Here is an 18,442-nt window from a genome sequence, read left to right as displayed (position 1 = left end):
CATAACGCGTGCTCATAGTATTTGCATCGCTCTCGGGTGGTGTTGGCATTTGTGTTTGGGGCCATCATTTTTTAAAACAACGCGTTTAGACGAAATAATATTGGTTGAACATAGCAAACTTTCGTCACTGTTGTCCACTTTTCACTGCTGCATTTGTATTGTAATCAAGCTTAATGCCTTTTCGCACAATCAAAAGTTATGACAATGGCCTCTTTTTAATTTATAAAAAGAAATGTACGCAAGGCGGCGCCTTGAAGTTTCCTCCCGCGGTGCGAGTAACCAGCGAAATGAACAAGAGATGGCAGCGCCGGCGCTTGCGTCGCGCTAGTGGATATCTCTGGCGCGCGCAACGCTATCGGTGATATTCGGCCGTTTCTCAGGCAGTCGAGTCGGGCTGAGTCACTTGCGTTTCACGAGATAGCGATAACGTGGCCTAGAACGTGCGCGCATCACCACTGGTAGGTCGCGTATGTTGTCTCAAGCAAGAAAACAAGCGCGTTGGCTCCAACATGCGATGACTCATTCCATTTTCCGGGGACACGCATCCTAGCTATTGAAGCAGACGACGGCTTGTACGCAGCAGACGACGGAAGCGAGAAGCGTTTTCGACGGAATAATCATACGCTTTGAGATAGCTGCTTTATTTTCACTGCGGAGGAAAACTGTTTTGCTTTACTGATAACGCTACATTCAGCGCCTTCATTTCAGTTTCTTAGGCGAAACGTCAAGTTGGCGTCACGTTACGTAAGCAAAACTGAGCCACCAGCGCCATTTTGTTTGCGTCGCGCCTACGTCACGCACCGAAGAAAATGGCGGAATGTCCAGAGTCTCGTCCAGAATAGCGCCCCAGAACAAGATGGTAGCGCTAGTAGCGCGTCATGCGACGAGGCGGCATTTGACTGTAATTTGATACTGGTAGAACAAAATATCAGCGAGTTCTGTTCCGATTATTTTGTTAAAAGCTGTTCAACAGCTAGAATGAACTGTGTCATTTTTCTATGCATTACCTTTTGTTTCTTTGATACCGCTGGCGGCGAGGCTACGCACTCGACCAGCAAAGTGCACTCTGTGGACGCGCTCAGACCGGAGTGCACTCTTCTGCGCGTACACCTCGCTTGCGACGTTTTTGGGAAAGTGCACTTAACTTGCCCGCTTGACAGGGGTACTTAACTGCCTCTAAGGCACTAATAAAAAGTTAACCAATGAACGCCTGTAAACAAGTAATTTGAAGCCCACATTATTAGCCGCAAAGTATGTCCACCTTGCCTAGGAACTCCTCTGCAAAAGTGCCATGTTGCTCGCTTATACTCATAAAAACCTTGATGGTCTGGTCCAATATCTGTGCAATAAAACTAAAGCTAAATGAGGCAGACAGTAGAGAAGGAAAGAAACAAAGACAGAAAGGAAGACATATACCACTTCAGTGCATGTGTCTATCTATCCTTCCCAAACCTTCTTCAAATTTTCATTTACCTCAATACATGTCAGTCCAACTAAACTTTTCACCTTGACGTAGGGTAGGTTATCTATTTGGAATATGGCTCATGGCTCAAAGGCGTTCTCTCTTTGACCTTATTGGTGTCGTTTAGCAATGCATAGCATTTGGCATTGCAAAAAATATATGGATCGACTGTAACATTCGACTCTGAACCGTGCAGTGGATTCTCTATTTGATTCCCAGTGCTTCAAATAGACGTGCAGAAAACACAAACATATATGCACGTGGAAAGGTAGTTACAAAAATATTAAGACCACACAGCCAGAAAGGTTAACAAGATGTCTTTATTATTCCTCTGATAAACTTTTCACGTAACGAAAACAAATGGAAGAGCGAGACATCGATGGAGAATGGCATACATACAATCTAGGGTTGAGAACACAAGCCTTTAAACTATTACAATCACCATCAACGACCTGTTACTGCTGATGTGAAAAACAAAACGCGAGGGAAAAGAAAGAAAGAGGTTGCCCCAAGAGATGGCACCATATCAACAAGGCAAAGAGAACTACTATAAAACATTTGCCACACATTCCTTCTACTCTCGTAACTCTCTTTTCAGAAAACATACTCAATTCACCAACCTGCGCAATGCAAATGGCTCCACTTGGCGTAAACCATGAAGCACTGTTGCACTTGCGAATGGCGGTGCACGCTTGACCAGCAACAAGTTCTATCTAAGCATTCAGTACTGCCTGCTGACGAGGTTGTTGATACAATGCACACAGGCATTCACATACCACTGCAGTACATGGGCAGGGGTTGGCCTATACCTATAAAGTACATCCAAAACTCTCCGTGGCAGGAGGCGCGTCGGTTGAGTGGCTTCAGAACAATCTATTGAACCATCTGTTATGTATGCAACTACTTGCTAGGTGCATATCAACAAACTTTCCTTTTAAAAAGCTTGGTCTCCAGCCTTGCGTCAGAGAAATGTCTATGCACAGTCAAGGTGCACATAATCAGCCAATGTGTGATTGTAGTGTTAAATATTTTTTTCGTTCAACTGTCTGGTCTCGCGAGTGTGTATGGCTGTAGAACTATTTCGCAAATAGAGCAGCTGTCCAATTGCATCTTAAGCATCTTTCATGAAGGAAAGTTTAGGAGCGTTTTAGAACTACCTACATGATGCCAATAATGTAATTCTGCAGCACAGTGCATTTTCTTGCTCAGCAACCACTTGTTGCACACAGGGTGCTCTCACGGCCAAAACCCGTTTCTAGCTATGGGAACAACAACAGTCATAGATGCGAATGGCGAGACAAGTCTATGCCTCCTAGAGAGCGGTGAGATAAACCATAAGCACACGCCATTCCAAGTCTATTGCACATTGTGGTGTTTTGTTTGAAAGTGTGCCAATGAGCATGCAGATGTGCAGGTAGGGCAGTGCTCCAGTCAGGCCCCTTCAAGATTGGTTCTAGGTGTGGCACCTATTCGACCATACTAAGCACCAGATGAACCAAGCCACGTTTGTGCATATTTTATCATTTCTTTTCCCAACAAAATGCTAGCTACCCACTCTCCTGTGCCTCTTCCTCGCTGCCATGAATAGTATGTTGGCTTAAGGGAAAAAAAGGCTCATCCATCAGTGTGTTCATTTAGTTTAGTACAGGGTTTATAAACATGTGTATAGTGCAAGATGTCCTCGTTCAGGCTGTAACGTCTCCTTGTGTCATATATGTAACTTCTTGTGTCTTTGAGTACCATAGTAGCCAAACAGAAACAGCATGCTTCTGTTCAGTTTGTCATCCCATGTGCGTTGCTAGCTAAGCATTCACACTCGTAAGCACTGGAAAGGTATAGTTACAGCACTTGTACATGTAAGGAAAGTACTATATAAATAGTAGATCTAAACAGAGATGATAAACTACAGTAAACATCAAGCAACAAGTTGTTAAGCTTTTTTTTTTGCCTTCATAGTGCTAAACACCAACACAAGGGCAGCAGCTTACTGGGCCAGTTCTTTCAGCTTCTGTGATCATATAATCAACAGTACCATCACCATTCATTTCCAGGTGGCCAACAGGAAAAAATAGAAGACATCCATAAAAGCATGTAGCAAGCCATGCGCCTCAATCCATTTCGTTGTTGCCATGGGATGGCATTACAAAGAGCCCATGCAAAGAACAGGTTTTGTTACAGGTATGAATTCAACACAATGCAGGGTGCAGCATGTTTTAGTAGACTTTGTCCTGTCTTACCATGAAGGAAAGATTTAAGCTGGCAGCCCCGCCCCTAATGCATAAGCCAATTGTTGGCACTGTTGTGACCGTACTTCACTTGCACAAATATCTTCACATGAGTGCCTGTACATTGTGCGCATGCAGCAATGCACCAATCGCAACAGTGGCAAGTGGCGAGCACACCAATTTTGCGTCATTGCCTGCTTCCCAAATTTAGGAAAAGTCAGCACCTTGACTTTATAGAACACAAATCTTGCACTTAGAAGAAAAAAAAAAGGACTTTGAGGACAATGATCTCGCACACGTGATTGCATTGACATTGCATAGGCTGGCTCGTTAGTATGCTCTTGGAAGAGGTGCAGGATGAGCAAAATGACGGCACCATATCTCGTAAACCTTTTTTTTCCTGGCAGCTCCAGTTTCAAACATGTCAAAAGCACAATACATAGCTGCTGAATGCTGAATGTGTGATGGCAGGTAAACCATGGTGAAAAGTTAATTCTCAGGCTGCACCACTAAATAGGTCCAGGTATTGAACCAGTACCTGTACAGTTTTACCCAAGATAAGCATTCAATGCAGTATGCTGCAAATGTATGCTGCAACTCATTTCCTCTACCTCAGAGGTGCTCAAGTGTCCTCAGTGGAACTCCTCACACACAGATAATTTGCAGCACTCAAGCTTCCTGTTTCTTTTACTGACTTATTTGACAAAGCAAGTAAACACATCACATAAACAGTGCCATTTGAATCAGGTGTTCTGGCTTTTTAATGAATAGCTGTGCACTAATACAAGACATCAGATGCGCTGACCCAAGGAGCAGGAGTAAGAGTGGACCATAGCTTTAGTGTAATTGCTTATGATGAAATTAGCCTTACTGGAAGAGTGGCATTGCTAAATGCACCCAAAGAATCATTGCAGCACTGCTTATATCACCTGGTCAGTAAGTTGTACATGTTAAAGCCTTGCTAGTTAAAACTAGTTAGTTTAGTTTAGTTAGCTAGTTAGTTGTTAAAACCTGGGCCTTGCTAGTGTCCAGCCTGGATATTTCGACAATCTCACAACAGAATTATCCTATGCTGAAGTGATAGTGAATGTGAAAAAGAATGTGTTAGGATACATATCACAATGTATACCTTTACAATCTATGATGAATATAGTTCTCTTTATCTCTTATATATAACTTTTTATGTCAGTTTTGTGCAGCTGCAGTGTAGAAATTGATGAGCAAGTAGCAGTGTTGTGCCTGGCAAATGGCACACAGTAATGTATGCCCTGGGCATGAAAGTTAATCCCACAAGATTATTTTAATAAGTGTGTACACTTGTATCTGATGGTGTTAATTCCTGGCAGGCAACTAATGATGACAGATATCGGCAACTGCGTTAATACGATAACTAATTATTAATTCTTATTATATAAATTCTTCACAAATCATGCGAGCTGTCAATAACATGCCTACTTGTTATGAGTGGTTTGCACTGTTCTGAAGTGACAGCGCATTAAATTGTTTACTTATTAACAGTTTCCTTAAAGATTCTTTGCTAATGTTCTTTATGGTGATGACAAACTTCTGTAAATTGGATAGGCTGAAGCTTAGATGCAACAATAATGAAGCACATGTGTCTGTAGGTGCCTATCACGCCTTCAAGAGCATGTCGCTGAACAGGGTCACAAGAAAACATTGCACACCACTGAAATGAATGCCCATCAAAACTGCCTCATGGCAGCTATGAGTTCTAAGATGACATACACACACATTCCTCAAATACAAGTGTTCAACAAATAAATATAGCACTGAGGAATTGCTAATATAAATGTTGACACAGCAGCATTTTAAAGTTGCCTCAACCAAAATGAACATTAGATGACTGTGGATGCCCTTTGAGCCTCACAGACACACAAATGATGATAAAGAATTAGATCAAAGCAGTGGTAAAAAAAAACAGCAAACCTAGCCTCGAGCAAGTACTACTCAGAAAATGGCAGCAGTGGTAGGCTTATCTTGCAAATGTCGATCCTTGCGGTTTCCAGCACTGGCATATCTCACCTTTGTTTCTTGCAGTATCACATCAAAAGGAGAATATATATATATATATATATATATATATATATATATATATATATATATATATATATATATAATGAGTTATGAGACACAAAAACTGCACTTTACATGTTTCAGGAAGCTAGAAGTGAGAACAGCTAGCGTTGTATCATGGTAATCTAGTTGTACAAATCTGGGACAGAGTGTAGCATTTCACAGACATATGTACATATAAAAGCTTACAGAACTGCTTTCGAACAGGCAAAGAGCAAGGTAGCTAGACAGCAACCAGGCATGTGAGGATATACTAGCAATGACTTGGTCTATGCTTTTCTGCACAATATTATAATTCCAATTAAACCAAGAGCTCTGTTCAGACATGCCAGTCTTTTTGTATGCATTTACACTTTGCTGCTTGTGAGCCGAGTGCTTAAAACCACCTCAAATTACTCATCACTGATACTACAGGCAAAAGCCTGGAAATATGAGAGCCACTGTGAGCCGCTATCTGGGAAGTGCTGCAAGGAAGTGAAAGGAAAAAGTAACAGCACGCTGCCACTGGGTTACTGCCAGTCACAACTCGTATGGGGGCAGGCCAAGATCAACAAATTGCATATCTTGCTGATGGCTATAGTCCACACCACAAGTGGAAGTTATTTGTCCAGGTTCAACATAACAGCAAACCACAAGTAAACCAGACATCAAACGACAATGCCACACAGTAATAATCAGAACATTTAGCTGCATGACCTAAGTACTCTTAAAGATATTCATACACCAGTTGTCTAGGCTAGTGTCCACACCAAATATGCACGTTGTCGCATAAATGCATGTCTTTTTTACGTTTTCACATCTGGAAGGTCAGGGAAAAAAGAGTATGTACATACAAAAATACAGTCAGTGCTTCTCTAACATTCGTATATTTGTAACAGTCAATATTGAGCTATGCAGGGGGAAACACATCCAACAGGCCCGCTGCCTCATGCCTATCCCTTTTTTTTTTCTACTTACACTGGCGGTCAGGCCACTGCCATCTCAACAACTTTTCTGTGGCCATCTTTGGTGTTGCTTCCCCTAAAAGCCCCTCACTAACTGCTACTGTTACCCAACTAGGAAACACATGCCAAATGGCAGACATCACATGTGTCAAGGACAGCTACAGACCTGGCTACAGCGTGTGAATGCTGAAGTAGTCACACTTCAGGCTGCAGCACACGTTGTTTGTCTGACTAATAGTGAAGAAGGAAGAGAGTATGCCACAAAGAGCAAATTTAGAAGTAGGAAAGTGAACCTGCAGAGTTCACCTTGAATTATGTCTGTCAAACAACGTGACATCACTGTGTATTTGCTGCAACTGCCACTGCATTTGTTCAGTTGGCAAAGCTCGTCGTAAGTTTCAGTCATTCTGCCTTTTGTTGCTGCTGTTGTTTTTTCCATAAAGCCCTTTTCAAGCCATTTTTAGGTCTTGTGATGCACAGCTCAGATGCCTAATTGCTGTAAGCCTCATCATAAAGCAAAAAGAAAGGATTTACAAAAAAATAACCTTGACAAGCCAGTCTAAATAAATGCATTTCTGAATACCATACTGCTTAATGCCCTAGTTAGTGAGTTGAAAGTGCATATAAGCAGCTTACTCCAAACAAACAAGTTCCTGCATAAAGTTAAGACACAAGCTAGCTCACTCAACACACTGGTTTAGATTCATATTATTCTTGCATGCTTAAAATGAAAACACTACTTTAAACTACTCCTACAGCACAGATAAATACATTACAAACTAAAGCGCTAAGGTGCATTCATTCATGTAACTTGAAGTCACTAGGCATTATTTATTGCAACTTTGTAAAGAACAGCCAGGAAAAGCAAACAGCCCTGAGCCACTCCAATGCACTTCAAGTTAACCAATATTTTAAAACAACATTGTCTTCATTTCATTTTTGTTACTAAGTGCAGTTGTTTTGTTGAGCCTTGCAGATAAAAGAAATGCTGCTGGGAGGATTGTCACATGTGTACATATGGCTACAAGGTACTATGGTTTTGCTTGTGGTACATATACACAAAGATCTCCCAGCTTCTACACAACTACATTCTGCAAGGACCATGCAAAATCTATGCAAAGGTATTAAAAGCCATCATAGATCCTCGATAATAAGGCTCACAAAGAGAAGGACACAGCAAGAGAAGTGTATAGGAGCAAATGAAAGGCAGAGCACATTTAGACTGGCCTACAGCATGAATTGCAAATGCATGCTGCTACGTTATTCACATTTTGCAGGTAGACGTGTTTAGTTTCTGTGAAACATGCCAAGTCATCCAGTGATTTCACAGTGATAACTCTTAAGAGTTGTCCACCTGTGTAAACACTGGTGAAACAAGTTACAGCTAGCTTGCAATACACCAACACCACCAAATGATCTCTATGTGGATGCTGTCATTCGGAACTGCACACTAAAGGACAATTCAGCTGACAAGTAGATAATTACTATAATAATAAAAAGACCAACAGATTTACATCTTGCAGAAAAGGAAAGATGGAGAAATGCAGCAAGAAGAATTCGCACAGGAAAACACACATATGGTGCTGTAATGAGAAACAGAACAAACAACGTTACAAACACACTTGGGAATGCGACTAGCACTTTTGCACATGATGATTCATGTTTGTATGATTAGGTCACAGGTATTCACAAGTATGATATACTTAACTACAATGCACTGTTTGTTAAGCACACGCAAAGGAAAGCTACACCAATGCACTTAGAACTAAGAAAAAAAAAATTGCAACCATTTTACCAGACTTGAGCACACATAAAACTCTGGAAGAAAAAAAAGAAAAGGCAAGTCTGCCTTCAAAAGATCACCCTGCAGCTGTTTACTAAATAAGCAGCTTTAATCACTGAAACATGTGCACAAGATGTCGAGCATTGTGGCAGTACTACTGCATCAACATATTTTGCAGATCCCACAATGAGATCTATAAAAGTTGGCCGGCAGTGCCTCACACTTCAGAGGCCCAGCTGTTTGCTTGCAGTTTGCTCTGCATTTCCACAAGGCAGCCAACTTTAAGACAGAAACAACCAATCACAGCAATATCACTCTCTAAATGTCTAAACTCTTAGCTCTCGTACAATGGATCACAACTTTTGGGTGGCACATCAGGGGTCCTTTGCTGAAAACTGCAGTGACTGGCTTTGGGCACATATGCATGCACGCACATTATCACAAGGCAAGAGATGCAAGTTGAACAGAGCTTTCAGCACTTGCTGATAAATTCAGAAAGAGACCCATTGACTTATGTTTCATAAACCAAGTCAAAGTATGACCTTACAAATAATTTCTGCAGCCATGAGAAAGACTGTCTGCAGTTAACATAGACTTGTAATTTGGAACACAATGGCAGTAATAGGATTTATTATGTCTGGAAGCAGCTGGACCAACCCTTTATAAACAAATATTGATGCCAATAAATATCTTCAAAAAGTGAGTCACATTATATCAATGTTTAAAAACACAGTCCTTATTCATAAGCTATGTAGTGCATCACACAGCCTTTTCTGTTTTATCGCGTCTCGGCTGACAAAAACTTACATAATAACAGTGGCACTACGTTCCATTACATTCGAGTGGCACTTTACTTCTCATAGTAACCCTTATCAGTGGTTGGTGTAGAATGTTACTTAAGTACAACAGTTTACAGCACGTTTCAGTATGTGTGTCACATTTCATTTGTCACAATCTTCGCGACATAAACAGGCATGCCACAAGGCTTGACTCTTGTCTCAAAACCACCTTGAAAGGGGGCATCTTACTTACTTTTAGACGCTCTAAAAATGCACAAAAAAATAAATAATACAGTATGACAGCGGAAGAGAAGAGCACTGCCATGAGCTCTTCAAGCAGGGTCACAGCAAGGGCAACTCTGCAGGGGGTACCATCAGCTCAAGAGTAGATGGTGATCACTTCACGGCCTCCACCACGAACCATCAGTACACGCTCAAGACCTTCTGTGAGCACTTCCAAGAACTCCATGTCTGGTAACAGAATATGTTAAGGGCCAGAACACTAGATGCACTAGAAAACTATGTAAATTAAATTGAGCTTGCAAAGAAGACTACAAAAAAGCCTTTTCATTTTTCAAGAAAAAAAAAAAGTTGCTCTTGACCTGACACCACCTGTTATGACTTACTGTAACATTTTTAGTAAAGGCAAACCTGTTTTGGCAAAGGATGAATACCTCTGCTAGAAAACTGATGGATCACTGTTACTACATTAAAGCTAAATGAAGTGCTTGCTTTTCAGCTAATGCAACTGCAAGACAACAGGAAAGAAAGTGCTCTTGCTTTTTTGATACAATGTGACGGTGAAGGCTTGCAATGTTGAGGCTATCTTCTACTACCAACATATGATGTGAACTGATGTGCCCTGCATTTCACCATGCAGGTGTCCCCTACTTCCTCGTCCACCTCTATTTTAGGTGATGCTAGCTAGATAGCTAAGCCAATGTAATAAAGCTGAGACAAGCAGATGTTGTTGCCTGACTTTGGCAGCAACTTCTGAAACATATACCAGCACCTCATTCACGAATGACTTATGTCAATGGAAGGATTGAAGTACGTTTTTTTTCATCCTGCATTTATGAAGAAATGTACATTTGTACTTGCACATAACCAGCAAAATGTGTTAGTATAGACAATTTGGCTAAATAAATTTCGGAAGCAAATAAACAAACAATAAGGTAACCATTCTTGAAAACACTAGCCAGACGTCCTTGCTCTCTTTTTTTGGCAGAAGAGCGAGTGGCGGTAGGAAACCATAATAATGTAATGGCTTGAGGTTTTCTGTGTATGCTATGCAAAATAATTCTGAAAGTAACTCTTAGATTTATTTCTATTCATTCCTGGTTTACTAAGTGGTGCATATTTTCTCTACAGAACCTGTTACTATGACCACTTATGTTGAACTGAACTTCGGATAAGTTGTTTTGTTAGAAGGGAGTCTACTGTATATATATATACAGTAGACACAGTAGACACAGTAAACAAAAATCAGGTAGGCTGTATCAGGGATGCAACTACAGTGGGGTAAGTGAAACATCTTGTGCACGTTGCATGGGCATTAGGGTACAGAACTGACGTAACCAAATACACAAGTTACATTTATTCACGCATTTGAAAGTTTACATGCCTAACTTATGTTACAGCTAGTGGGGGTCTTAGAGTGTCATTTTGCAATCATGCGCACTCCCTATAGTGGGCCCACTTGTTTTGCAGAGGGTGTTTAGGCCAATAGGGTAAAGAGATTACCCCCCCTGCTAGTGGCACCCGAGACTGCCCTGTGCCACTCAAGCCTGCTGCACTCATGGACAATTGGGGCTCCTATGCTTACGCTCCCTACAGAGAGGGACACATTCCGCCATGGTCAAAGGGGGTTGTATATCCCTGTCTTGCTGCCCAAGTCCCTTCACGCCGTTTCTGGACACTGCATGTCGAACGGGGGGGTGCCATAACCCAGCAAGTGTGAAATTTCTGCAAGAAATTGCACACTTGTAGGCCTTCTAACTCCTGATGAACACAGGTTCAAGTTTGATGGATTATACCTACTATGGCTGAGTGAGCTCTCTCAAAAGTCACCACCCCTGCTCGGATCAGCAACCAACTGCCGAGCTATGCCTCTCTGAACCCCAAGCAAGAAGCTAAATTTAGCTCTGATTAAGTCATGCATGGCACGAAAATGAAGCTATGTGCACATGCAACACATGCATGATTGAGTAATGACTTCTCTCCTCTACACAACAATACCAAAGTGCGTGGGTAGTACGGTTGTAAAGATAAGAGATTATGCCATCACGAATCTCCATTAAATCGGTTTTAGCAAGCAGCCCACTATGACCATTTTTAAACATGTTTCATGTCAAAAAGAGAGAGAGTAATTCAGAATTTTACCAAGCAGCAAACAAAGGATACAGTTTTCCTCTCCTCTCTGGATCCTAGGAGGTCCAGGAAGGTTGATGATTACCAACTTGGAGTCATGCGATTTATTTACGATGACCTCATTCAGTTTCACTGCAGTGTGCATACGGCGCACATTGGCTTCATCCCTGCAAGAGTAACAAGCATATAAAGACAATAAAGCACCAAGGAGTGTTGCTGTGTCAGACCTTAGGGTCATATAATAGTCGTGTCAAGAATATCAAAACTCGGAAAGGTTAAACATCATGCACTAGAACTTTAGTATAAACCGTACAATAGGTGATGTTAAACTTTGTAATTTATTTTAATATGCCAGATGTTTAGTTCATGTACTAGTCACACAAATGACCTGAATGCCTCAATAAATCCTCATTCACACTGAGGCAATAAGAAAAAGCAACTAGGCTCTGTCATTTATTGTGGAAGTGTACTTAATTTCTGTGTTAGCAGCTACTATTCTTCCTCAAATGTCAAAATGGTATTCTTTAGAACAATCAATGCTAACAAATGAAAGCTGACGTTTCACATTTGTACATAACACGAACTCTTTTGTGTAATCACTTTAGCCTTTTCTCTACAGCTGATGAGTATAGTCATCACTGGAACTGTTACCAATATAGCTGATGACAGGTACAGAACTGGTGAAGAGTACATCCATCAGCCTGCTTCTGGTTGCAGTTTTCAACATTAGCTGGCTGTGCTTATGTATATTAGTGGCATTGTGTACAGTTTTTCTCTTTATTATGGGCTGCTTGAATGCTTGCATTGAAAATATAGCTGCCGGCACAGTGCATTTCTGGGAAATTTCTGGGAAATATGGTACAATTTTGTTATTTATTGTAGTATGGTTTGGGTTAAGAAAGCACATGACAGTGCATTTGAAACTGTGCCCAAAACATAATGCGAGATTCTTTTGTCCCATTTATAATTTTTCAAAATGTGGCAGATTGAATCACTAGGTGACTAAGTACTGCAGGAAAGGCTACCTTCAGAACGCAATTATGGATATACCTTTCAAGCACCAATTAAATCAGTATTGAAAATTTAGTTTCGCCACATTTCTTGCATCTTCAGGATCATTAAAAGCATAAAGCAGCAAAATGGAGTAGGAATTTTCTATTCTTAAGTGAGCTTTTCTGAAGTTTACACAATGTGGACTCCATGTGAGAACTCTATCAGCAGGGCTGCACAACATACGGCCCACGAACGAAATTTTACCAGCCCGTGTCTGAATCCAAATTCCATGGCGTGTTGGTGCTGTAAACAGCTCATGGCCCTATGATGCGAATAGCTGAAATTTTTTCACTAAGCACAAATGCTCACCATAATCCGTTGCAGATGTCAATCACTTTGAAACAAGGAAGGCATGAAAGTGTGGGCTCTTTCGTACAAAACATACAAGACACACGACCATCATACACATTCGTTAAACTGTCAATGCCAAGACAGCATTATTGGCGCAGCGCCTGTGATTAAGTTGAACATGTGCATTACCAATCTGTTTTGATTGAATGAACACAGTTGGTAGCTCCTGTGAAGCTTTTCCTTCATGTGTGCACTTTACTTTTCAACCTTTACCACACTCTAAATCAGGGTGTCAGAACGAAATGTTTTTTGTTCTGGTTTTAGTTTCGTTCCACTGTTCTGCTCCAGAATGAAAAAAAAATAAATTATAATCCGTGACGGTTCCTAACGGTGTTTTTCATAAAAAGAATTTTAAAGCAAAGTAACAATAAAAACATAGCATTTATTTTTCTCAATAAGTAAATTATGAATTATGAGTCAAGGCACCGAGCATGATCTCAGAAGCAGCATGTCATCGGGTGTGCTTGCCAAGATGTGAGACCACTGTTCCTATAATATGAACTTAAACGAACATAAACGAATGATAAAACTTCTGTAACAAAGTGTCGTACCCGTAGAAAAGGAAACAATAAGCGCTTCAGAGCACAAGCCCTAGCTTTTTGCTACGATGCCAATCTGCTAGTGCACCGAGCGACAGGTTTATTAGATTAGTGGAGCTCTGGACCAGCTATCGCTCGCGCTATTTCTCCCTGAGACACGCACTAATGCTGCTGTTGCCTGACGTCAGTTGTTTTGGATTGCGGACTTTCCCCTTGAACCGAAAACCGATAAAAAATATTTTGGTTTCACTCCGAAACAAAATAATAAATAATGTTTCGGTTATGTTTTCATTCCGTTCTGACACACTGCTCTAAGTACAGTTCATACCCTTTGGGGCACATCTTTGTACTACAACAATAATCGTAATCTGTCTTGCTTGCGTATCCTTTCTCGAAAACCCTGTACTCGCTAGTGTTCTGTCAATAATGCTATGTCATGCTGATAATGACATGCCATTTGTGATCTGGACGTACAAGGCATGTAGCGTTAACGAAAGGAAAGGCATGTAAGCTAGATGGCCATTGTTGTCGGGGTCTAAAATACACCTCAAAGGGTGTAGACTGCTTTTAGAGTGCATTTTTTAAATGGCAGTACATTACAACTAAGCACCAATAAAGCCTTTTCAATTTAGTAAGACTAATGTAAATTACATTGTTTGATGCTTTATGCTAGGCCAATACAGATAACCTTGTGGTTTTCATTGACGCATTTTAAGGTGCCCATAATAAAGTGACCAAGATTTGGCAGGCTGGTTTTTTTTATTTGATGCTAGCCTGATTCACAAGATCAGTTTTAGAATGAATGCAAAGAAAGCCATTCACATACATTCTCACGGTTAAAGATGCAACGTTTTTGTGTGTCTCATACATAAAAAACTTCGAAATTAGTATTAAATTCTCTATAATTTATATTATTCAATTTTATTTCTATTAATTCTATTCAATTTATAGAAGTGGGACTGCATAATTGAATTCGAATTTTTATTTCAATTATCGAATTTTCAATAATTTCTAGCATAAGACAACATTCTCAAGCAAAAGATAAACATTTGGCATGTAGGAAACTAAGCACAACGCCATAGCTTGAGAATATGTCAAGAACCTTTCCGACGTGTTTCCAGCAGTGTATCAAGTCATTTGAAGATGGGAAACAGAGCGACTATCTGTTTCTCATCCTTTTCTTAGCAATGCCGGAAGACTGTGACTCCACACTGTAGCTGGTGTTCATAGAATTCTAGTATTCGCCAGGCCTAGAAGGCTTATGCCAGGAGCAGCCCCTCATTTGGTTTTATAAAAACTTATAAGACGTATAACGTATAAGAAAAGATACGGAAAAAAACCCAGCTAACAATGCCTTCAAAATATCTCTTTGGAAGCACCTACATCTTTGAGCAGACATTCCGCCTGATGCATCTGAACAAGAGCGGATACCGGTCTCTAATGACCAATGCAGCATTAAAAGACATTCGAAGGACAGAGACAAGTGTGACGACAGCAGAAATAGACTGCCTTTCCCCAAGTAAAACATGCAACGCTTTTCAGAAAAGTGTGGCCCGTGTGGTTACCAGAGAAACCACTTTTGGCCCGCTTTAGTTTTGATGTGCAGCCCTGTTCTACAGAAATGTCAGATAATAGAAGATAGACTGTTTCATATCTAGCATACTTTGAAAGCACCTATCCTATCACTTGAACAATATGCCGCGTGTAAAACACTGTCAAAAACAATGAAAGAAGTGAACCTGCTACAGCAAACAACCAGCCACCTGCCTTCCAACTTGATCTACTAAAACATTTTACACAGATTATTTGGTCTTGCAGTCCAATCAGAAGTGTTTCAAGATGTATTCCATACATTTTAAATATCACTATTTTCATCAGTGCTCTTTATTTTCATGCACTATCTTGGCGTCATAAATGTGCACACAGTGCCTGAAGGGGATTCGAAAAGGGGGGAGTGAGTGGGGAAGTGTCCACGAGAGTATGAGTGGGAAGGCATGTGGCAGTACAAACCAGTCCAATGGCCTAGCCCACTACCATACTGTGCACTTCTGCAGTGTCATTTGTCTGTACAAATGTATCCATGCCTGTTTGACAATGGGCACCTGTGCACTCATTCTGTGTGGGTGTGCATCACTGTCGCAGATCACAGCTATGCTGAATTCTTCCAATTTAGTCCCACTGCTACCGTTGAATTATGCACATAGTTAGTTTTGTATTATGAAATTGATTTCTTTTTACTTATCAGAAGTTTAAATACCGTGTAGATATGGTATTTATATACCAGGTGTTTGATTTTAATGTTAACAGTAAAAACTGCCTGTGGCGTTTAGCACAAATCTAATTATTGAGATGAAATACACAAAGAGTTATACATTACTTACACTGGAAATCAGTATGCATATTTTACTGGTTAACAAAATTTCATAATTACCTTTTCAACTAATTACTTCAGCACACATGTTGCAATACTACATGAACTGAAGCCAGTGATGTTACAAGGCACATTCACTTTGAACAGATTTTTGAAACTAGCACCCCTGTTAAGTTAAGTGCAGTCAAACTTGCTGTAAAAATACACTGTTGTTCCACTCATTTTAACAGAATGCCTTGTATGCACTGAAGCTTAAAAGTTAATTACTGGAACGCCAATGCATTTTGTCGCAAACTTTGAGAACTCATATCTTGAAACTGGTGTCATCCTTAGAATATGTTCCAACTGAATATGACTTTAAATGCCACTGCCTACAATTTGTAAATTGCAATATGTGGTGCAAAGTAATTAGTTTAAAGTTATGGTAACGTTGTTAATTAGTTAAACATTCACTTTCAATTTTTTGCAAATAATGTCTGTCTCTGATACCCCTGTTACATGGGCGACCTTAACCATGGTTAACGTAATTGCTGTTATCGCTAAACGCAGTTAGCATGGTTACACGGCAGGTGAAACTGCGGTTAGGCCGCTAACTGCAGTTGACCGCCAACTGAGCTTGGCAACCTCAGTTTAGTGTAACCGACGTTTCGGAAACAGGCAAAATGGCAGACAGTACTTCTCCCGAGTGCAGTGCTGGTGCTTTCCAGATATCTTCCAAAAGGCGTATCATTTGGCCTGACGTGACAACTGAGGCACTGATACGCATTTGGGAAGATAATCTGGCCGCTCTGCGCTCAAGCAGCCGAAATGCGTGCCTCTACACAGAGATGACGGCTATGCACAAATTTCAAAATTTAAGAACAGCGCAATCAAATTGGACAAGTGAGACGCACACAAACGCTGTGTGTTTGTGTGCGTCTCACTTTCTTGTCCAGTTTGATGGCGCTGTTTTTAAACTTATAACTTCAGTGTTTTTAACATGTACTTTTTTGTGATAATTTGTGCAATGTGAAATCGCAGTGTACATACATTAACACCTGAAAGCACTGCCTTTTCTTCTCTTTTTATTCTTTTTTTTTGTAAATGCAAGCATATAGTTCCAAAGTGCATTCGTGTAAAGTTGTACTCCCTTTAATTATGTAACCAATGTTTGTTAGTTGAAACATTCATTTGTTCATTAAGAATTTGTTTTATCTTTTCGTTCAGTGGTATTTTATATTTATCCATTTTTGACCCTTAATTCTGACTTTTTATATAGTTCTTTGCCCACCAGGCATGCTCCCAACTGTGAGCAGGAGTATCGAAAATAAATAACCTAAACATGCAAAACGCAGTCTTACACGTTAAAACTCTCAAATATGACCATTGTTTTGCTGAAAAATAACATCTTTACACCACTGTAATCAAATGTTGAAGAAAAATTATTCAAAATGAAGCCTGTATGCAAGAGATCATGTGACGCGTCATCAGACCATTAACCGTGATTGGGATAGCCCATGTAACTCTGGCGGACTACAGTTCACGTAAACCACAGTTGAACAAGTTAACCAAACCACAGTTAAGTTTAACCGTGGTTAAGCTGCCCACGTAACTAGGGTATGAGAGTAGTCTAGCTCAACAAGTGGAATTGTGCTACATCTCATGGATGATATTTAAAAATTCTGTTAACGATAAAATAAAAAACACCCCATATAATGTATGACTCAGCTGCCCTCAATGCATTGCATGCCTTCTATAGCAAGCGTGCAACACTAGTTGAACTGCTTTCCTGAGCAGTTGCAGATTGTAGAAACTTGAAACTGACTATTGAACACATAAACTCGACCTACGGCTTTATTTTCATGAGGCTGTCGAACTCTGGCTTCTGGCTATCCGATGTGGCAGCAGCAGCAACAGCTGGTGTGGCAGAGGGGCCCTTGCTTGCCACTCCATTAGAAGAAGCAGCGCTGGCATCTCCAGAGCCGTCCTGTGCTTTCTTCTCTGGGCTTTCAGTTTTTGCTTTCCCATCATCCTCAGCAGCAGTGACAGGTGAGCTCTCTTTGGGTGGTGAAGAAGCCTGCTTTGTAGGTGAACCTGAGGCAGACTTTGTTGGCGATGAGTGCCGGGATGAGTGGCGTGACGAACGATTGTCTTCATCAGCAACTACATCCACCAATTCTGAGTCACCAGCTTGCTGAGGTGGTTTGTCACTAAACCGCACCTGTGGAAACAATTGTCAAATTAGGTGCAATTTTAAGTGCACTCAAGCATCATTGACATCGTGCAATTTAATGCAGCTGACTGTCATACACAAGTGCAGTACTATTAAGATGTATCTACTGCAGACTTGTATGTAACAAATGACATGTAATTAATTACTTGTAATCAATGATATCTTTAGTAATTTAACTATTCGTTTACTCAGTAACACTCACTCTAATTGAATTAAAGTTGCCGACTGATTTTTCGGACTCCAAAAATTCGGACATGCT

At 40.6% G+C, this 18,442-nt stretch overlaps 1 protein-coding gene across 2 annotated transcripts in view; it reads right to left on the bottom strand.

Annotated features, from left to right (window-relative positions):
- Positions 1–1,763: 1,763 nt before the first annotated feature.
- The window catches only part of kcc (solute carrier family 12 member kcc), a 526,743-nt gene continuing 510,064 nt past the window's right edge, over positions 1,764–18,442 (bottom strand). For both annotated transcript variants that reach the window (XM_050194347.3, XM_050194346.3), the window contains 3 exons: positions 17,801–18,171; positions 11,691–11,824; positions 1,764–9,758 (listed from right to left, as the gene is read on the bottom strand). In XM_050194347.3, coding sequence (XP_050050304.1) covers positions 9,667–9,758; positions 11,691–11,824; positions 17,801–18,171 — 597 coding nt within the window. In that variant the 3' untranslated portion in view covers positions 1,764–9,666. The remainder of the gene's footprint in view (positions 9,759–11,690; positions 11,825–17,800; positions 18,172–18,442) is intronic.

The sequence above is a fragment of the Dermacentor andersoni genome, chromosome 1, assembly GCF_023375885.2.
Source record: "Dermacentor andersoni chromosome 1, qqDerAnde1_hic_scaffold, whole genome shotgun sequence".
In the NCBI taxonomy this organism is placed as follows: Eukaryota; Metazoa; Arthropoda; class Arachnida; order Ixodida; family Ixodidae; genus Dermacentor; species Dermacentor andersoni.
The sequence above is the reverse complement of the archived record's forward strand: the minus strand, read 5'-3'. Positions and strand labels throughout refer to the sequence as shown.